The sequence below is a fragment of the Ammodytes marinus genome (genome assembly GCF_949987685.1).
Source record: "Ammodytes marinus genome assembly, chromosome: 14".
NCBI lineage: Eukaryota > Metazoa > Chordata > Actinopteri > Uranoscopiformes > Ammodytidae > Ammodytes > Ammodytes marinus.
In genome coordinates, this window is record NC_137218.1 from 17038972 (window position 1) to 17060118 (window position 21147).

The following is a 21147-nucleotide window of genomic DNA, read 5'->3' on the forward strand; positions in this document are numbered from 1 at the left end:
ATATTCTTTATTGCTTTAAATAAAAAAAATCAGATATTTATTAAATACAAGTTGTGAGGGCGCCCTTAGCTCAGTTGGTAGGGCTTCCCCCCCCCCCATGGGCCTCGGCCAGCAGCGGACCCGGGTTCGATTCCAGCCCGCGGTTGATCTCTGTATGTCACCCCCCTCTCTGCCCCATTTCAACTGTCTCTACACTATCAATAAAGCATAAAAATGCAAAAAAAAAAAAAGTTGTGAAACATAAACATAGGCCTAGCCTACTTCATACAAGTAAAATAACTGCATTTAAAATGCTGTTTAAGTTAAAGTAAAGAAATATGATGCTGTTAACAGAATGCCCTCTGTCAGTGGTATGTTCTAATATTGTTTGTTTGTTTGTAACCTTTATTTAACCTCGAAAGATCAATTGAGGGGTGACCCTCTTTTACAATGACGTCGAGTTTGTACAGATACACAATATACAATATATTGTATTATTATTAATGATGCATTAACAACATGTAAATAGCATTTTAACTGTAACCAGTTTGAACAATGTTTTACATAGGCTACTGAGTGTAAAAATATAGATTTATAGCTATGTAGCCTATATTGTGCAATAGGCAGATCATCATGTTGTCTAGGCCTACATCATTAAAGTGTTAATAATATATTAATTTGTATGTAGAATGAACATAGTCTAATATATCTAATTTGATATATTCTCCTTTACCAACCAGAAGAAATAAACACAAAAGTTGAGGGGTTGATGAAATAATTAACTTTATTTTAACCTACTCTATGAATCTGATCGTATCAGAGTGTTTCATTGAGCGGTGGGTTTAAATGTTAGATGATGTCTTTCTTGAGGTCATCGTTTAAAGCTGAATATGCGTATGTTGGTTGGCCAGGGAAGTAAAGAAGTCCAAGGCCTTTTGCCATAGCTCCACTAACCTTGGGGCATAAACTAATTAAAAGGACCGCCACAGTGTGCATGTTTTGTCGCAGATCCTCAGATTATGGCCTGTTTGGTGCCTGCCGGTGTGATCTCTCCACCACAACCCTTCCGCATTTTCCTGCTGCTCTCGGGCTGTGACGTGTCGTGCTGACGGCGGCCTCGGAGCTGGAGGAGCAGGGGGCTGTAGCATGTCAAGATCTGGCTCCAGACGTACTGCTTTGCTTTCACCAGAGCTCCAGAAACAACCCATAACCCCTCCTTCTCTGCTCCTCTGCGGCCCGCCCAAATAACACTAAATTCCCGACTGATTCCGGCCCGAGTCTGGGGGAAGCAGGCGGCCTGGGATAGCCGAGGAGCGGACGGAGGCCAGCCCTGCAGCATAAATCTGGTACGCGGCTCATTTTCGCTCATGGGGCGCTATGTTTGCACAGCTATGTTTGAATCTGTGTGTGTCCGTGTCTCTTTATTTTTGCATGCATGTGGTATTTAAATTTCGTTATTCTCGCCGAGAGGCCGCAAAGGGATGGGCCTTTTCTTCTCGGGCCCAGGCCTCCACAAAGGCCGTTATTAGTAACTCAAGCCTGTCCGGTTAGCAAGCCAGCCCTCGGAAAGGAGCGGGCTTTTCTGTTCGCCGGTCATCGATAACTCCTTTGTAAGCGAATACACCAGTTCCCATGCAGCGTAGTATTCGTTAGATATGCAATTTACATTTATTTAAATTCCGAGGGGTGTTCTGTATTTAGTGTTAAAATTAGCAACCGTCCAGACACGAAGCTAACAAAATGGCGGATGCTAGTGTGATGAAAATCCGTTGTAGGAAACGAGTGTATTCGTAGACCTCCAACTAGCTGGCTTATACACAGCCGCACCAAAAGGGAGCTAACGTAACCAGACTTCTTTTATTGTGTGGTTTTTAATGGTCCTGCTTGTTTGTGTGTCAGTGTAATTAGCTGTTTCCGAGAGTGCGTTTTGGCGGCGACAGTCGGACTTCTGCGAGCGGTGCTAACGCTGCTCCAGTGGTCAGTCGGCGACATTACCGTCAATCACCTCATTGCTGTGTTTAGTCTTATTCGTGCATGAATGAAGAGCTATGGTTAGCCTGATCAACCTGGCAGGTTTTAATGGGTCGGAAGCGTCCTGGTACACTTGTTATGCGCCACATCTCCACCCACCGTTGTCATCGTTTTCCACCTGGAGGTGGGGGATGGTGCACCCTAAATGGCAATCCCGGCTGCATCGTCCACACCACTGTTTACATATCTGCATCCTCCCGTGTGTGTGTCACGGAAGGCGAGATTTGTGTTACTCATTGTCTCCCCTTTACCTCTGCGAAATACCTAGTGTCAGTCAATTGGGCTGAAACATATAATATATATATATGTATTTGAAATATTTTGGTTTAAGAAGTAGTGCTAAAGGCATGACAATTGTACAACTGGTCATTTCAATTGCTCTCCGTTGCCGCAGACGCAAGCTAACGCTGCAAAAATCAATCTTCCTATAATTCATTCAATCGGTTATTGACCAAATCCACTCAATGTTTCGGTGAACACTAGACTTCTTTTCAGTCCAGAGTTTGACATCAGGCAGCTCTAGGTTGTTGCATGTGTGTAAATGTATCTGAATAAAATGTCAAAACAAATTGAACTGTCCACAGAAACTTATTCATTAAGGCAGCAGGATGCAATAACGGGGCTATACATCGGAGCAATTTAATATGGCCTCAATAATAACGTCTGAAAAGGCTGATATTATTAAGTTGTTTTTAATGGTTTTATATAATGTAAATGAATAATATGTATTATATAAATAACATCTTATCTTACAAATGTATGGTATTGTTTAAAACGTTTCTACTAGTCCTGATTGAATGAATAAGTACTGTGAAGTACAAATTAATAAATCCTTAATAAAGCTCTTTTGGTGCTACAGAGTTTGACAGTATTTACTGCAACAATGACTTGAAACAGTCCATTTAAAGATTGCTATTAGCTGTCAGGGAGATGCTCAGGCTGCATTAGCCATGCAACACCAGGCCGGTGGTCCCTCTATCATGTGAATCACATTATCATGTCAAATTGATAATTAACGGCACACAAACAACCCTTATTTTTCTTCAACAAGCTGCTGCTGATGACAATCTCATTGTGGCTCTTCCCTGGGCACATCTGGAATTAAAATGACTTGACTTGGATCTGCTCAAGTTAACATACAATGCTAGTGTCACGTTCGATGGGCGGCATCATTTGTTTTTCTATAATAAATGGTTTCAAATGACATTAATGACCACAAAGACACATGGTTTTACTTGAGCTGGTGCCGATTCATTTGCTTAAGATCCACAGTTCTAGCACACGCAGGACATGAGAAAACATTTTCTAGACTGCTGTACAGATTCATTATCTTTATTATGCAATTAATATTGACATAACACCATTAGAGGAAATAGACTAGGGTGACATGCAGTGCATTGCCCCAGTCTGCTAGGTTAGCATGGGCTGTACATGTATGAACCTATGTCTGACGAATGAGGATGTAGTGATGTACCGATTTTAAGTTACTTTGGCAAGCTTTGTCTCCAAAAGAAAGTAAGCTTTCAATCTTGTGCTTTCAACTCTCCAGTAACAGATGCAGTGCGAGGACAATGGATGAGGACGTCACCAGGCTTTCCATACATTCTGAAGAGCCTAAAATAATATTACACGGATCGGGTAAATAGCCATGCTCCTATTCATGTGGGTTTTATACACACAGGGTTTGTCTCTGTGAGTTCAGCTAACTTAGAATTTGAAGAAGCGGATTCTGTGAATGGACAACTTGAACTATTTGAATTGCACAAGCAAAGTCTTGCTAGGAGCGAGATGTTATTGTTGTTGGAATTATGGGTGGAATTCTATCAGAAGTTGAATGTGCTACTTAAAACATCCTCACACAATTAATGCCATCTGGTTGACCTTAGTGTGTGTGTGTGTTTGTGACCCTGCTTCTTCCAGATGACGGTGGTGCTGGCGGGCAGGAGTTTGTTGTGGAGCTTCAAGAGACTGTGTTGGTGTCGGAAGGCGAGGGGGAAGGCATGGCGGTTCATAGGTTTGCCCCAGAGGAGCTAGTTATCCAGGATGCTGTGGAGGACGTAGTGTCTGAGTATGTGCACTGTGACGAGGACGAAGACGTGGCTGTAGAGACCTGCGTGATGGCTCTGGAGGGCGAGGAGGAAGGTGTTGCCATGGGAGACATCCCTGAAGACGGGCTGGACTCGGAGCAACAGGAGGACGACCAAGATGGCTGTGGAGATTATCTAATGATATCCTGTAAGTTTCCTGCTCTGCTCTGCTGGAATTAGCTTCAAATGGACCATTGCTCCTCTTGAAAGTAAAACTTGAACCATACTTGGTGCGTCTTTGGGCGGATCCAAAATGTATCCGCTGATAAGTGTAAATTATGCCTTTATATGACAAGTCATGTGTCCAATATAGGCTACAATATAGGCTATCTGTTAGGATGATTGTAATTCACAAGTTATGTTAAATGTCTAGCTCTAATACAGTAGTTGGTTCATTTATTAATTACATGTTTGTTTTTTTACATCGAAAGCTTCATTCATGAACATTTATTTAACAGTTACAAATTGAGAGTGTCTTATCACTAGGGAATTAAACAATTGTTTTTTATTTGTACCATTGTCTTATATATTCACAAATCTAACAAGATGATTTGCGTATTTATTCTATTTTAAAGCTCCAAAAACATGACCTAAAACTAAAAAGCAATCCTAAATATATAAAGAAAAATAAAAAACCTTAATTTTTTTTTGCCTTTTCACTTATTTCGGCTGAAACCGAAAATTATGTTTTTGCCATTTTCGGTGGCCAAACATTCGGTGCATCCCTTCTAATAACATCTATGCTCAGTGAGGAAATGCTGTTGTTTTTGAAAAAGACGCATATTAAACATATCTGTTACGTAGTCATGTTGTAGATATTGTCCAGCAATGACTGCCACCTTGTACATTTTCTCCATTTATTGTTAGAATTCAACATGGACTCAGTGTGTTAGTGGAAATGCTGCACACTGGTTTTTGATTGATTTGACATTGTTTTTAGCCACTAATACTGTAATGGTAACTAACCCGATATAAGAGGCTATGTGATGTTTAAAGCCCAGTTCAGACCAAAGATTTGCCTTGCAACTGCTTGCGACGAGACGGTTTTAGAACGTCGCGGGGGAGAAATCGCAGCAGTGTGAACTGCTCGTTGCAGCGCGTTGCAAGGAGTCGCAGAAGATTCAACATGTCAAATCGCAAGGTCAAGTTTTAGAACGTCCAGGCCAGCTCGTTGCGAGCAGTTGCGTCTCGTTGCAAGGTGAATCTTTGGTCCGAACTGGGCTTTAAAAGACAGACTGTTTGAAATAATGGAATGTAAACTCAGTTTTGATTTGCTCTCAAAATTGACCTTGTAAAGTTTATTTTGTGTACAGATTCTTAATATCAATTGGTTTAATAGCATTTTTTAGTTATACTGACATATTAAAATAAAATCCCTGTTGCATTTTCCCTAAACATAAAAACTGGTGAGTTAAAAAAGCCCATCTTAAATGACATGTGTCTCCTCCACTAGTGGACGAAGCTGGTAAAATGGTGTCTGAGGATGGAACAGAGGTGACAGTGGAGGGAGCTGTGGAGGACCAGGAAGTGGAGAAGGATGAGGACGGGCAGGAGGTGATAAAGGTCTACATCTTCAAGGCTGATTCTGGGGAGGACGACATGGGTGAGTAGTAGTTATAGTACGAGGAATTACCACAAAATATACTGTTAGATGTTGGCTTTTTTACATTATCAGCAATCCAAGTCCAATCTGGACCCAAGTTACATTAATTAATGATATCATAAGAAAGACATTATTGTTGTTTGTTGTACTGGAAAATATCTTGACTATAATAAATTATTTAAAGGCCTTTGTTGTCCCCATTGCTTTCCATCACACTTTTATAATTTAATTTGAACGATGTGGTACAAGATTTGAAATGGTATTAAAAGGTGTTGTAAAAAGTCTTGAACATAACTTGAGGTTAAACCTGCATAGAACCAGAGGTTTACCAAGTATTTGTGGCGAGTTGTGCCAAAATGTTGAGGATTTAAAAGTTATTTTTGTTCTGCAGGAGAATCGGTTGACATCAGCGATGGAGAAACGGAGTTAACGGAGTCTTCGGGCCAAACGCTCAGAGAGAAGATGGTTTACATGTCTGTCGGGGACTCTCATCATAATCAAGGAAACCATGGTGAATACTTAAGATCTAGCGAGCGGTGACAACTGTCATGAAAGTAAACGTCATTACCATTTTAGTTTTGTACATGTTGGGCTCATCTACAGGTGGGTCCAAGGTGACTGATGAGGTTTATATGGAAGTGGTGGTAGGAGGGGAAGAGCCAGTAACTCACGACCGCTCGTATGACAGCGTGTCTCTAAGCAAGGACTTCATGCCTGTGGCCTGGGCAGCTGCTTATGGTCAGCACCCCCTGTCTATTAAATTGCTTTTCAAACAACACTGGAAGCTTGTGCAACCACCTTGCTCTGCGTGTCTTGGCTTAAGCTTTTACAGGAGTTGGTTTGGTATTTTTCTGTTTTTAATATCACTCTGTTGCTCTCCCAGGTGCGGACGATAGCGAGAGTTGTGAAAACCGAAACGGGGCAGCAAGCGCACTGCTGCACATCGATGAATCAGACGGAGTCGATGAAATCAATAGACAACGCAACAAGAGCAGGAGACGGTCGGAGCCTCGCCAGGTGCAGACAGGTAAGGACAACACAAAGTTAAAGGAGATGCCTTTATCTCATCAAACAATGAAGAAGGCCTTTGGATCGTACAGCAGAATGAATGCTTAAAGGATGAATGCTCCTACGGACTGTATTGTTCTCATTATCATAAGTTGATGATATTTTTATTGAATGGATCAAAAACAAATGCACAATAGATGATATTAGGGCCCATAGTGGTTTTTAATTTGCAGTCTAAGGAGCACTCAGACCTCCAACAATTTGAATTTAACTAAATAAGAAAAGAAAGCAACATATAGCGTTTGTCATCTAGTTGCCCCATCAAGGTTTTAGGAGCATATTGTTTGTCATATATCTTCTTTGTCCAGCTGTTTTTTTCCACTAGTTCATTCTGTTTATTCTGCAAAAGAATATTTTGAGGTTAACCCCATTTAAAGCTGGGGTGGAGGATTTGGGGAGAAAATGGCAGTTGGGATAGAGATTCGAATCCAGATACCTCAACCGCTCCACTTGTTCTCTTTGGTCCCTCCCCGACATGCTCTGCACCAACAAAGTCGTGCCAAAGTAAATGGACAGTCCCAACAGCCAATAAGAACAGAGAATCGGAGCCTTGCTCTGATTGGTCAAAGTGTACAGCTCATGTTAACTTTGACCAATCAGAAATCACATACCCCAGCTTTAAGTACCTTCCACTCACGGCACCAGGAATGGAATGCTATGCTAATAGGGAAGAATAACACGGTCATGGTCTGAAGGTGTGGCTAACTTACTGTGTACCGCACCTAATAAGATGACAGAATATGTCAATGGAATTGACTAATAGAAACAAGAAAACTCATGCTTTAATCAATGAAACCATTTTGATAAAGTGAACCGTAAGGACAACTTTGAATAACATCTACATACACTCCTGCCTCGTGCTACCTCTGAATCTTCGTAGTTATTGATTTGGTTAGTAGTCCCTGATTCCAGATCAGATTGTATATATAATTTACGCTTGAGATATCTGCAGTACCACTGCATTTTCTGCTCAGTTATCACTCACTTATCTAACCTTACTGATACCGAACCATAATGTGTGATGGTCATTTAATTTATTGATATATATTCCAAATATTAAAATCCAGGCCAAACATGTCACTAATATCAATTGTTTGTATCTGGATTTTTGTTGGTTAAGAATATATGTGTGCCTAATATTTTTTTTTTCAAGTTAACTTTATGAACACCACTATGGACACATTGTAATTTCTGTCTCCCTCTTGTCATTTTTCTCTTTAGCCATCATCATCGGTCCATACGGGCAGCCTCTCACAGTTTACCCCTGCATGCTTTGTGGTAAAAAGTTTAAGTCCCGGGGCTTCCTGAAACGCCACACCAAGAATCATCACCAGGACGTTCTGACCAGGAAAAAGTACCAATGTACAGACTGTGAGTTCACCACCAACAAGAAAGCCAGCCTCCACAACCACATGGAGGTGCACGCTCTGAGCAGTAAGGCCCCCTTCGAGTGTGAAATGTGTGGCAAGGAGTTCCACCAGCAGGCAGCGCTGTTCTCCCACAGACTGCAGCACCACCACCGAGAGCCCAAGAGCCAGCCGCCTCCGACTCCCAACAAAATGCATAAATGCAAGTTCTGTGACTATGAAACTGCGGAGCAAGGACTGCTCAATCGGCACTTGTTGGCCGTTCACAGCAAAAGCTTCCCCCACATCTGTGTGGAATGTGGAAAAGGCTTTCGACATCCGTCAGAGTTGAAGAAACACATGCGCACGCACACAGGCGAGAAGCCTTACTCCTGCCTGTACTGCGACTACAAGTCGGCCGATTCCTCCAATCTCAAGACACACATCAAGACTAAGCATAGCAAAGAGATGCCATACAAGTGTGAGCGTTGTTTCCAGACCTTTGCAGAGGAAGAGGAGTTACTGCAGCACGGACTAACACACGAGGAGAATAAGACCCACCATTGTGCCCACTGTGATCACAAAAGCTCCAACTCCAGTGACCTGAAACGCCATATAATTTCTGTTCACACCAAGGACTATCCACACAAATGTGCCATCTGTGGGAAAGGCTTCCACCGGCCATCGGAGCTGAAGAAGCACTCGGCATCCCACCGCACCAAGAAGCTTCATCAGTGTCGGCACTGCAACTTTAAAAACGCAGACCCTTTTGTTCTCAGTCGTCATATCTTGTCAGTCCACACAAAGGAGCAACAGGAGTCTCCTGAAAAGAGTGAGGCAAAGAGGACAGAGACGCACACTCCTGCTGCCACACCTAAAAAGTCTGCACCTAGCGGCTCCAGCAGCAGCAGCAGCTCTGTGCCGCCTGGCAGAGTCAGTGCTGCTAGCTTAGCCAGCAGCGTGACTGTAGTTATGGGCAAAGGACAAAAAGAAAGGAGAATTTACCAGTGCCAGTACTGCGACTACAGCACCGGGGATGCCTCGGGCTTTAAGCGACACGTCATTTCCATTCACACAAAAGACTATCCGCACCGCTGCGATATCTGTTCGAAAGGCTTCCGACGACCCTCGGAGAAGAGCCAGCATATCACGCGCCACCACAAGGACGTGGTGCAGGCCGACTGACTCTGAGCGAGCCAAAAACTGTGCCACAAAAACCAACAATGTTGAAGTTACCATCACACCCCAATCACTACACCCTCAGCACAACACCAGTCACATTGAAATAATGTGGTGTGTGCTGCACTTAGTCCCTTCTGTTGTTTTGCTCCTTTTTGATCCTCAGCCTAATGTTTGTTCAGAAATGTATACACATGTACATAACGTTACAGAGTTAACAACAGAACCCCTCCGTAGACTTGCACTTTTAATTGCATGTCCGTTGGTGGTGACAGTGTGCATGGCATATAGTGCAAATGTCTCTTGGTAGATATGCATTTTTAATTTTGCAGGCAGCAATCAGTTGCCTTTCACAATGGTCCTAATTACTTGTTTCAAAACGAAGTGTGATTTGCAAAACGTTTGCATCATTTTGTTAATGTACTAAACACGGCAGTATCAATAAGCAACCTGTTCCCAGTAGCACTTGTCATCTTGGTAAATCATGATGAATGCAGTAATCAGGCCATGTGGTGTGTGTGTGAGACAGAGAAGAGTGAATGACAAACAAAGCATCTGTTGTGCTTGCTGGTGCTTTGACCCCACCACTCTGTAACATAGTGCTTTTAATGCGTTAACAAAAACACAAGGCTGACTATGTACAGCACCTAGAGACAAAAAAAACAATCATTCTTAGTGTTATACACAGGGATGTATGATCATGAAACCAACACAAATTACACAGTGAAATAGTGGATGTGCCATGGGTAGTGGAAGGAGAGTTCATGTATGCACCTAATAATACAATGCGATAATTAGTCCATCGCTTGATAATCACATACCTGTCCAATATCGCAGTTTTAGTCTGTTTGTCCAGAATGAAATGGAAACCCAAATGATGGTATTTTTAGTCCAATAATGCTACCTGGGGTGGGAAATCTCATTAATTTAAAAACACAGATTTTAGCGATGAGGAAAATGTATGTTTTTAACATTATTACAGATGACAAGCTGTTGGTACACATGGTTTCTTTTTCTATGAACAAACTGTTTTTTCATATGAATTGACATATCTGTTAATTCATAGAAAAATCGTCAGTATGATATTGATATTAGGCTGGGTTGAGAAGAAAAAAAACATTGTCCTTATATAAGTGTCTCGTCTAAATAGAAATCCTACAGTGTATCTGGTGCTGCTGTTAAACTATGGACTGAGCTCTTTGTTTTTGCCCACACAGATGTACTTTTGCCAGTAGAAAGGGAAAATGTATGTCTTTTTAGATGCAACTTCAGAAGACAGGTGCTGGTGGTGTGCTTGTACTTTGGCTTTTTACATTTTTGTTATCACCTGTGATCATTTCTGTTTTTATATTTATTGCATTTACAAGTTGTTGTATAGTTAAGTGTAACTAGACTTCTATGGGACGTAAATTATTGTTTTGTATAAAAATCTGTACAAAGCGTGTAGATGTAAACACTTGATAAAAAGGAAATCTGAACTGTGTTGTTATGGATGTACTCCAGCGTATTTGTTAAAAAAAAAAAAAAAAGTAATAAAAGCAAAGTATTTTAGCCTTTTGTCTTTTAATTGTCTTCATTTTTAAAGCCCACTCTCCGTTCCAAAATGTTTTTTTTACTGCTAAATCACTTGGATTTTTGACCTACATTGGGTAGAAAGATGTATGTGCAGAGATTGACTAGAAGGCTGTTCTCAAAGCCATCTGCTGAAAGGGGAAACGTATGTGTGATCACCTTTTTTAGAGTTTCAAGATGCACTGTAGATTTATTGTAAACAAATTAAAGCAATACATTCAATGTTACTCAACAAAACGGTATGTGTGTGTCCTCCAGGTCTGACAAATGTGCCAAATTCATTGTCTCGCTCAAAAAAAACTTTTAGAAAGAAGATATGTATTAGGTTTTAGAACTTGTGTTGGCATCCTTGTTTACTAACTTGCAGTCAGTGCTGCATTTCTTAGGGGTTACCACCAGTGTTGGGAATAACGCCGTTTAAAATAACGGCGTTAGGTAACGCCGTTCTTTTTTCAGTAACGGGGTAATCTAACTAATTACTTTTTCCGTCGTTACAACGCCGTTATCGTTACTGAACGTTAAATGCGGTGCGTTACTATGAATTGATTGAATAAACTGTGTAATCCGAACGCACCCCTGGCTCCATACTACACAAACTGCTAGTGAGGAGACCGGTGTGTTTTATTCAGTGTGGATGACATTATAACTGTCAGTTAGCGCCGTCACGTCAGTCAGCCGGAGCGCCTGTTAAGTGAAGTTTCTTTTTCTTTCTCTCTCTGTTGTGTGAGCTTGCACGTTGCCGCACTAACCACCTATCAATCCACGGTTGAAACGTGCTCTCCCTGAGTTTGTTTGCATCGCACTTGTGAGTAAGTGCATGGAGTTTCCCGATCTCTATAAATTGTAATTTATGCACGTTATTAAACGGCCGCGATTCGCCGGTTGCATCAGCTGTTTAGCGTGTCATCACGAGCCGAATATTGCTATTGTTCTTTTCCTGGGATCTGTATGCTGCTGTGCATGTTAAAGAAGGAAATAAACAGGATAAATCCTCTCCTCTCATCGTCTCATGCTTCATAGTCTGACGTTTTTGGCTGTTTTAGCCGACACCCCTGAAGTGAATCCAGTGATATTAGCAGATCAGCACGGTACATCCAGCAGTTTCCTCTACTACTTTTGTTGAGAACAAAATAGGCCTACTTGAAGTGCAGGATAGGCCTAAACCTCTTGCTGTCTGTTGATGTGCAATAAATATTGAAGGTTATGTAGCCTACAAGTAGGCCTACCTGTCTGTTCTACTCATTTCAACTGACTTGTGAAAACTGCTCAGAAAAATCCAAATTGACAACTTTTTTTTTTTTTTTTTTTACACTAGGCTAACGCAAATAGTTACTTTCCCTGGTAACTAATTACTTCTATTGTAAAGTAATTCAGTTACTAACTCAGTTACTTTTTGGAACAAGTAGTGAGTAACTATAACTAATTACTTTTTCAAAGTAACGTTCCCAACACTGGTTACCACAATATGCACATCAGTGGAATAGTGTGTGAAACCATTGGCTGGACTGTATTGTGTCACCCATGCATGTTCATCCTTGTTCACCAGAGAAACAAAACGGGTCAAATAAGCAACTTCGACAAGTGTAATGTGGAGAAGAAATATATTGCAGATACACTATTTCGGAAAGCAGAGCATTTTATATGTCTGAGAACATGTCTGAAGGGGATCTGTTACAATTGCAGGTATATAGCGGCAAAATATAGGCTATTGTATATTGAAACCAGATATGACAACATATTTGGTGGCATTAGGAGCTATCCTTAATGCATCTTAACTGGTAGAGCAGAGTAAATAAACTGAAAAAAGAACAAAATTCTCTAGATTAAGTGGCCTTGATAAAACGAATACAAAACATAAGGTCTTCAGATGTGACGACTGAGGCAGAAAACTAGGCAGCTGGGCACTCCGCTGAAGAAAATAATAAAACGATAAAGAGTTAGCTGATGAGTGCATAATATCACCATCACAGGTTAAGCTCAACATTGATATATGTATAGAAAAAGTACCATTTTTGGGAAGGAAAGCGATATTTTCTGGCAGGACACCAGTGTCCAAGGAGAACTGCCTGAACTTCTCCAGCAGATCAGCACTGAGGTCCGTTGCACGACCTTTCAAATAATTTTAGTAAACATATCACAATTCATCAATAATTGACATTGAAAATGATATTTACAATGTACTCACTAAACATTAATTTCTATTTTTATCTGGCCAAATCCTTTGCACACACCCTCTTTTTACAGCACAAATCCCAAGTGGTAGAAATCTATTGATTTAGCTCCACCATCATGCTTTTACTTTTCCTTTTTCTTATCAAGAATATTAGTGGTGTTCCCGGACGTGGGGCATAACATCTTTTCATTGGTGTGTGTGTGTGTGTGTGTGTGTGTGTGTGTGTGTGTGTGTGTGTGTGACTGTACTGGACTGCTGATCAAATTCAGATTCATAAAAAGGAGGCTGACTTTACCGTAGAGTTTGTTGACCACGGTTTGATCACCATCCTTGGCCTTAATGGTGTGAACCAGTGCATACTCGTCATACCTCACATCCACCAAGACCATGTCGTTCTGATTCCCCCTGCCTGACCAAGGGAGGAGGGAAAAATTGGTGAAGCAGAAACACTGCAGATGCTTTCATTGTGAATGTTGCATGCATGCCTTTGTGTGTGTGTGTGCACTCAAGCTCACTTGTGTATGTGTACTTTCCAGGCAAATCGGTCTTTTTGGCCAGGTTGTTCAGTCTCCAGCAAGAGCCATCAGAGCTGCAAATAAAAACGTATTTAAAAAAAAAAACAGTAAACAGTATCACTATTGATCTCCTTCCTCTTGGTCTGTCTTCTCACACTCACTTGAGACTGGCGTATGAAATGTCCAGGTCCCCATCTGCATTTGGGGTGAGCATGGCTGTTCCAACCTTCATGCTGGCTCTTCGGTTGACAAACCACTGAGCGTTAGTGGCGAATCCAACCAGGTACCACTTCCCTGCCATCTGTGCGCACACACAGCATAGCATTTAATTAAACATAAAACACCATATACAGTATATACTTAGAGACTGAAATTAAACCGTGTTTTACTAATAACCAGATTCAATGTTAAGGTTGTGCTATTTTAAAAAAAAACACAAATAATTCAAGGACAAAGCTATCTAAATGCATTTTTACAAGACAGGCAGGAGGTATAAATAAGTTTACAACCTCAGCCAAAGTAAAATACTCTTTGTCTAACACATTTTAGCTAATTTTATACAGCAAATACAATCCTTTGACAATTTAATAGTCGATTTCCTGCATAAATCCTTTCTTCAGCCAAATGCTCAAACTGTAGCTGAGTTGTGAGTAGAAATTAACCTAATTTGTAACTTTGTTTTGAAAGGTGCTATACAAATAAAGGTTTTGATGCACACAGCCATTATAAAGCAATACTGTGTCTAAAATGAAAGTGGATCTCACCCCCTGTACATTGAAGTCTGCCTGGGGTACGACTTGAGAGGACGCCGTCAAGGAGCAGAGCAGGGCTCCAAGCACCGTCAGCAGTAAAGCCATAGCTAGAGATGATGGTAGTGGAGAGAGGCTTGAAGGGACGATCTGTTGGAGGTCTGTTGTTTGAGGTTCTGTCTGACTGCCCTTTATATAGAGTAGAGGAGAGGGAGATTTCTCCCTTTCTCCCTCCCAGCAAGGACACACATTTTGATGCAACCACACCCACACAAACCCTGCAGCAGGGATGGGTTCAAACAAGTAAAGCTTCAGAATTACCCACACACACACACATACGCACGCACACACGCACACACACACACACACACACACATACAGTTCCACTGCCACAAGGTAAGATGTTAGCCCTGCCAGGGAACTCAATGAGACAGTATACACCACAAGGAGCAGCTTGCCAAACATGACATAACCTTTTAAGTAGTAGATAGAGATGATCTGTCCATCACAAAGTTACTAATTTCTCATTTGGCTGAGCCAATTTTATATTGATTAGTTTAATTCTACTCTTGTCTCTACATTCATTATTTGGTCATTATATGAAGTGTAATTCCTCTCATCTTAACTACTGATGTAACCTGTCTGGAGTTTCTATTGTAATTAAATCAGTCCAATTGGGCTGACACCCTAGGTGTTGGCCATTCTGGAAGCTCCCAGATTCAGATTGCATTGCTCTGAGCATTATGCTATGGTCTTCTCTCCATGCATGAATGCTGACCATAATCATCTGTATTGTCTTTTGAAACTAAGTAAAGATTTGTTTTCACATTGGACTATAGTGAAGTTTTATTCAACCAAAAACTTCTTCCACACTAGCCTCCTGTGAGTGAGGTGAGGATAAGCTGTATAAAATACACAGTAACCAAAGTGGTAAACAAAGCAGCTGCTGCTGCCATCCAGTGCTTTCTGTGGCCTAGACCACAGAATTAAATTCATCTGTCAGCAGTTACGAAAGAGAAAAACATGAATGACTTTGCAGATTGGATGTGTGGTGAACTGAAATGTTTTCGTGGAAAACTGCAGTGTCTCTTCTTTGGGCTGAAAGTCCATTAATACTTCTCTTTCCTCATTCTTTGATAATTAAGTTGACTTTGGAAACAGCTGTTTCTTCATCAGCAGATGGAGTATAAATGACATAATACAGGAAGAGTAGAACAACAACTAACTCAATGGTCCTTGAGGTGAGATTGTTTCATCAACTGCTGTTTCCAAGCTCAAGAAATGGATTTAAAAACCCAATTGATAGCCATTATAGACAAGGACTCTCATTTCAAATTTCAACACTGTGCACATTTCAACTGATGATAAAGATCAAAAGGATGAAAACAACAACACAGCTGCTCATTGGACTTCCAGGTGAGATTGTTTGGTCAGCTGCTTTTACGTTGTTTAAGGGATAGGTCACTGCTTTCAGACTTGATATCAGAGATCTCTAAATCAATGTATCATTTATTGCCTCCTCCCTGGCTCCGTTCCATGCTAGCTGTCTTCGACCAAAAGCATCGCTGATGGATTGTAGCAAAGCTGCAGGAGCAGAGTGGACAAAAACAACAGCAGACTGGCTATTTATATAGATGTTATTCAGGACCAATGGACCATTAAACTTTTCACCCAAACCGTACAGTGCAAGTTTAATCAATAGTTTGCACTATACTAAAGTATACCGGAAAAAACATACTAGTCATACTAGGACTCTGAATGTTGTGAACACACCACTATGTAATACTTTTAATCAAGTAACATTTTTAATTAGTAATATTTTAATAAGTGATCTGAGATCTGAGTACTTATTCCAACACTGCTCCGTGCAAGTAACAGGGCTCTGAACTTAAAGTGTGAAGTTGAAAATATTTCCAATACACCTCGGTTTGGTCTGTAATCCTGATCCCATTACTTTCACAAGGCTGAGCTACATACTTTCTGCAGGATCTTTTCTGCACTGCTCTGCTTAAAATTTGAACCCAAGAGTGATGATGAGGTTATGAATTAATGTAATAATTTGTTGCTTGCAGTCAGGTGCAGGCAGATACAGTACATGCCACAGGGATAAGATATCTCCGACCTACATACCTTGCCAGTTAAAACAGGTGTGCTTTTTGTCCTGAGAAAACTAATATATTCAAAGTAGTGAGCCAGAAATACATTTTATAGTTGCACACTTGTTAAGCCTTCCTCCTGTGTTAACTTTCTGTTACCATCTCATGTGTTAACTGGTCGGTTTTGACCCGTGTCTGAAATCAGCTGTAAAAACACACTAAAACAATTATCTATCATCCAATTTGTTTATCATCTCTTGGTTATCCATGAAATTATTGTTTTGAATGTTTTTGGTGTAGGCCGATGGTACTTTTTTTTTGTCAGCATGCCTCTCAATTTCAATAAAACAAATGGTAAAATGAACCTCAAGAGAATAATTTAAATACATATTTGGTCGTTGTGTTACCTGATTATTACTGAGGGGTATGAGAACACATTTCTTAACTATATTTATTTTATTTATTTTTTCATATTAATATTATTGACTATAGGAACATCTATGGTGTTACTGGTCAATTTTGACCCATATATACAGTCATATGAAAAAGTTTGGGAACCCCTCTCAGCCGGCATTATAATTGACTCTGCTTTCACACAAAAAAGATAAAAGTGGTATGTCTTTAATTTACCAGGAACAGCTAAGTACTGGGATGTTTTCCAAACAAAGATTTTTTGAAAAGCAGTATTTAGTTTTATGAAATTAAATAAAATGTGAAAAACTGGCTGTGCAAAAATATGGGAACCTTTGTGGTCTTGCTGATTTTAATGCATGTAACAGCATGTAAAACTGAGGACTTTAAACACAAAATTGGTTGGATTATGTTGTTAAGCCTTGAACCTCATATAAAGGTCTGTTTAATCATGATAAAAGGTATTTTAGGTGCCTAAATGCAAGTTCCACTTCTCTTTGACTCTCTGCAGAAGTGAGATCATCAAAACAGCTCCCAAAAGATCTTAAAAAAAAAGATTATTCATTGTCATGGTTTAGGGGAAGGCTACAAGAAGCTTTCCCAAAGGTTTCAATTGTCAATTTCTACTGTAAGGAACGTTGTCAGGGAATGGAAGGACACAGGCACAGTTGCAGTTAAACCCAGGCATGGCAGACCAAGAAAAGTACAAGAGCAGCATATGTGGCGGATTGTGAGAATGGTTGCACACAACCCAATGATCACCTCCAAAGACCTGCAAGAACATCTGGCTGCAGATTGTGTATCTGTACATGGTTCTACAATTCAGTGCAATTTGCACCAAAACATCTGTATGGCCGGGTGATGAGAAGGAAGCCCTTTCTGCGCCCACGCCACAGATACAGTTGCATGGAGTATGCAAAAGCTCATTTAGACAAGCCAGCTTCATATTGGAAGAAAATGCTTTGGACTGATGAGACAAAAATTAAGTTATTTGGTCTTTATAAAAAGCAGATGTTTTGGTGCAAATTGCGCTGAATTGTTGAACGATGTACAGATACACAATCTGCAGCCAGATGTTCTTGCAGGTCTTTGGAGGTGATCATTGGGTTGTGTGCAACCATTCTCACAATCCTCCAACTATGCCGCTCCAGTTTTTTTCTTGGTCTGCCATGCCTGGGTTTAACTGTCACTATGCCTGTGTCCTTCAATTTCCTGACAACGTTCCCTACAGTCGAAATTGACAATTGAAACCTTTGGGAAAGCTTCTTGTAGCCTTCCCCTAAACCATGACAATGAACAATCTTTGTTTTTCAGAACTTTTGGGAGCTGTTTTGATGATCCCATTCTGTCTCACTTCAGCAGAGAGTCAAAGAGAAGTGCAACTTGCATTTAGGCACCTAAAATACATTTTCTCATGATTAAACAGACATTTCTATGAGGTTCAAGGCTTAACAACATAATCCAACCAACTTTGTGTTTAAAGTCATCAGTTTTACATGCTGTTACAGGCATTAAAATCAACAAAACCACAAGGGTTCCTATATTTTTGCACAGCCAGTTTTTCACATTTTATTTTATTTCATACAACCAAATACTGCTTTTCAAAAAATCTTTGTTTGGAAAACATTCCAGTACTTAGCTGTTCCTAGTAAATTAAAGACATACCACCTTTGTATTTTTTTTGTGAAAGCAGAGTCAATTATAATGCCGGCTGAGAGGGGTTCCCAAACTTTTTCATATGACTGTATTTATTTCAGAAAAGAGAAAAAAGCCTTTTATTTCAGCAATATGCAAACACACAATGAAAACCAGAACAAGTCATAACACAAAATATAGATTTGTAAGGTCAAACAAACTACAACCAATCAACAAATCAAATCAACAAATTACTAGTTCCAAAACTAGTAAAAATAATAAACAGAGTAAAAGTCAATGTGTGCATGTGTATGTATGTGTGTTCAGATGTGTGGCAAAAAGCAACACTTTTTGTGTTCTTTGCAGAGATATTTCTTGCAGGTGAAGCACAATACGTTTGTCTTTCTGTCCTTAGTACTTCGGCAGATGTGACACCTCTTATTTTTAGAATCAGGTGGCTATGTTCACCAAAAACATGATCCAGAACATGGCTCACTGTAAATCTCCTCATTTCTGAAAGCTTCAAATAGGAGATGTGCACTCTGCAAGTCACCAACTCTTTACTTAATTGACCTCACATATATTGGATATGCCCGCCTGTTTGTTTTGCTTTTTGTCAGGTATACGGGAAAACAAGGCAAAATGAGAACCCCCTAAAGCTCACATGATTGGGAAAGGAGCTGGCTGTCTTTGTGTTGGCTGGCACTTATGATTTCAGTTTTGGCACTAATTATTGTTTTTTAAATCTTATTTTAAAACCGGGTCAAAAACGACCCTAACTCCACAAAGGTTATAATTTCCACCAGAGCATTTTATAATTAAGTGAAAAGTTGTGTATTGTTTTTATTTTGTTGAAATTGAGGTTTCTGACAAAGTCAAAAAGGGTTGATGCAATACACAAAATATATGTGGTTCTTTTGTGCATTTAAAATCCAAAACGGGTCGGTGTCGACCCTAACACAAGAGAAAGGTTGGCAGCAGCCTCATACAAAAACACAACATAAGTGTGCATTTGCCTGCGATTTATGCATTGTTACAACTAGTGCAGAAAGGGTCCTATTCTTGAATCACCATGTGCTTTTTCATAGAGAGTTAACTGTAAAGGTTATGTGTCAGAAACGATAAAGTGAATGGCAGAGAATTCCCATTTAACTTTTTCGACTTATAATAACGCTGTAAATCACAGCAGAGAAAATGTGACTGCATATTTCACTAACAGCTCATTGCCCAAAGCAGTCTTTGTGCCAAGGAGCTCCAGGTATGCACACACACTGTACAGGAACTTAGTATGTATACTTAACTGTACATTCATTGTGGGAAAGAGAAAACAACATGTATTAAATTATATCAACAACAGAACAAATAGAAATTAAACATGCATTGTTCAATCTTTATTAACAGTTTGGCTACAAACTACTTAGGCCTCACTGTGGCACTATAATCAGGCATGCAAAAGAGTTAAATTTGCTATGCTGTTAAGTTCATGAGATGTTGATAGACTAGGGATGGCGCTACGGTAAGAACTCATGTACCACCCTTTACCTCAATCTGATCAGTAGTTGTTTCAATGTCTGAGATAAACTGATATCATCATCTGTATGCACTGACACAAGTGGAGCAAGACAAACAAAGGTTGTCTCTACACTCAGAGATAAAAATATACAGACTGTCCAGAGGGTGGCACTATAGGAAAGACCCTTCATGCCTCCATACTATCCATGCTCCAGACCCAATTGCATGGGATTGAGGAGTGTATACGCCAAATATTGATATTCAGCTTAAAGACAATATAATGGAGGAAATGTATTGATTTAAACAGGCTAATCAATTGTCCTATCCATTATGTACATTATTACTGATAATGGAAACAATTTATGTTCTACATAAAGGTGTACTTATACACATTAAATAGTATACATTACATTGGTGGGAAATGATTGTGGCCTTCAGATTAATATAAATAAATAATATCTGTAACCATTTACAGAAACAATCCTGACATGTACTAAAACCAAACGTGTAGGTCTGTGCAGTGTAGAAGGCTGGCACTATGAGACAGCAGTGGGGAAAAACAACAACATTAGATTAAAAAATCCATAACAGAACACTGCTCACTCTAACCCTGAGTAAATCATAGTAGTAAATATGACTGAAGCCACTCCGGGAAGATACCGTATGACTGTGTGCAAACATTAGCGACTCACAATAACTTCTCACCAACTGCATTGTTTTCCAGGGGTTTAATGGTCACAATAACACCTCACAGAGCTGAACTTGTGGCTGTTGTTCTTCTATTCACATAAACCCCACAGAGTCACTGCTCATTTATTACTACATTTTTAATTACATTTTTTAATTTACATATATAGTCAACAGTAGCCTGTTTTGATTTTGGTCAGACATGGCATATATATGTACAGTAACATGGAAGTGTCTTCTTGTTTTGCAGAAAATTCCAGCCCCAGAAGAAAGTCTTTCTAAAACAGTCAACATTAGCATCCAAATATAAGATGCTAATGTTTTAGTAATTATAGAGCACAAATGTTTTTAAATAAAATAAATAAGAAAGAAATCAATAGGCATTGAAGGTCATCGGTTGATGAGTCATAATACATACATGAGATGGAGTTTCACTTCACACATGCTTTGTTAGCAGCCTGTTACCAATGACGTTACAGGACTACTACAGAGTACAAAGCAAAA

The 21147-nt window shown here is 40.0% G+C and overlaps 2 protein-coding genes across 3 annotated transcripts; one reads left to right on the forward strand and one right to left on the reverse strand.

Annotated features, from left to right (window-relative positions):
- The first annotated feature begins 1143 nt into the window (after nt 1–1143).
- LOC307260986 (zinc finger Y-chromosomal protein 1) lies at nt 1144–10844 on the forward strand. Of its 2 annotated transcripts, XM_080041407.1 has the most exons (8): nt 1144–1325; nt 3560–3648; nt 3931–4245; nt 5551–5700; nt 6092–6211; nt 6304–6438; nt 6584–6727; nt 7990–10844. In XM_080041407.1, exons 2-8 carry the CDS (start codon nt 3582–3584, stop codon nt 9297–9299), a joined length of 2241 nt encoding a protein of 746 aa, XP_079897533.1. In that variant the 5' UTR covers nt 1144–1325; nt 3560–3581; the 3' UTR covers nt 9300–10844. The 2 variants fall into 2 exon arrangements, with proteins under 2 accessions (XP_079897533.1, XP_079897534.1); XM_080041408.1 differs by lacking the exon at nt 6304–6438.
- Nucleotides 10845–12452: 1608 nt separating this feature from the next.
- Nucleotides 12453–14538, reverse strand: LOC307260887 (lipocalin). The gene is made up of 6 exons (XM_080041251.1): nt 14318–14538; nt 13715–13854; nt 13554–13627; nt 13334–13447; nt 12873–12974; nt 12453–12774 (listed from the first exon to the last, which is right to left on the reverse strand). The coding sequence occupies exons 1-6, from the start codon at nt 14408–14410 to the stop codon at nt 12755–12757; spliced, it is 543 nt and encodes a 180-aa protein (XP_079897377.1). The 5' UTR covers nt 14411–14538; the 3' UTR covers nt 12453–12754.
- Nucleotides 14539–21147: the final 6609 nt, after the last annotated feature.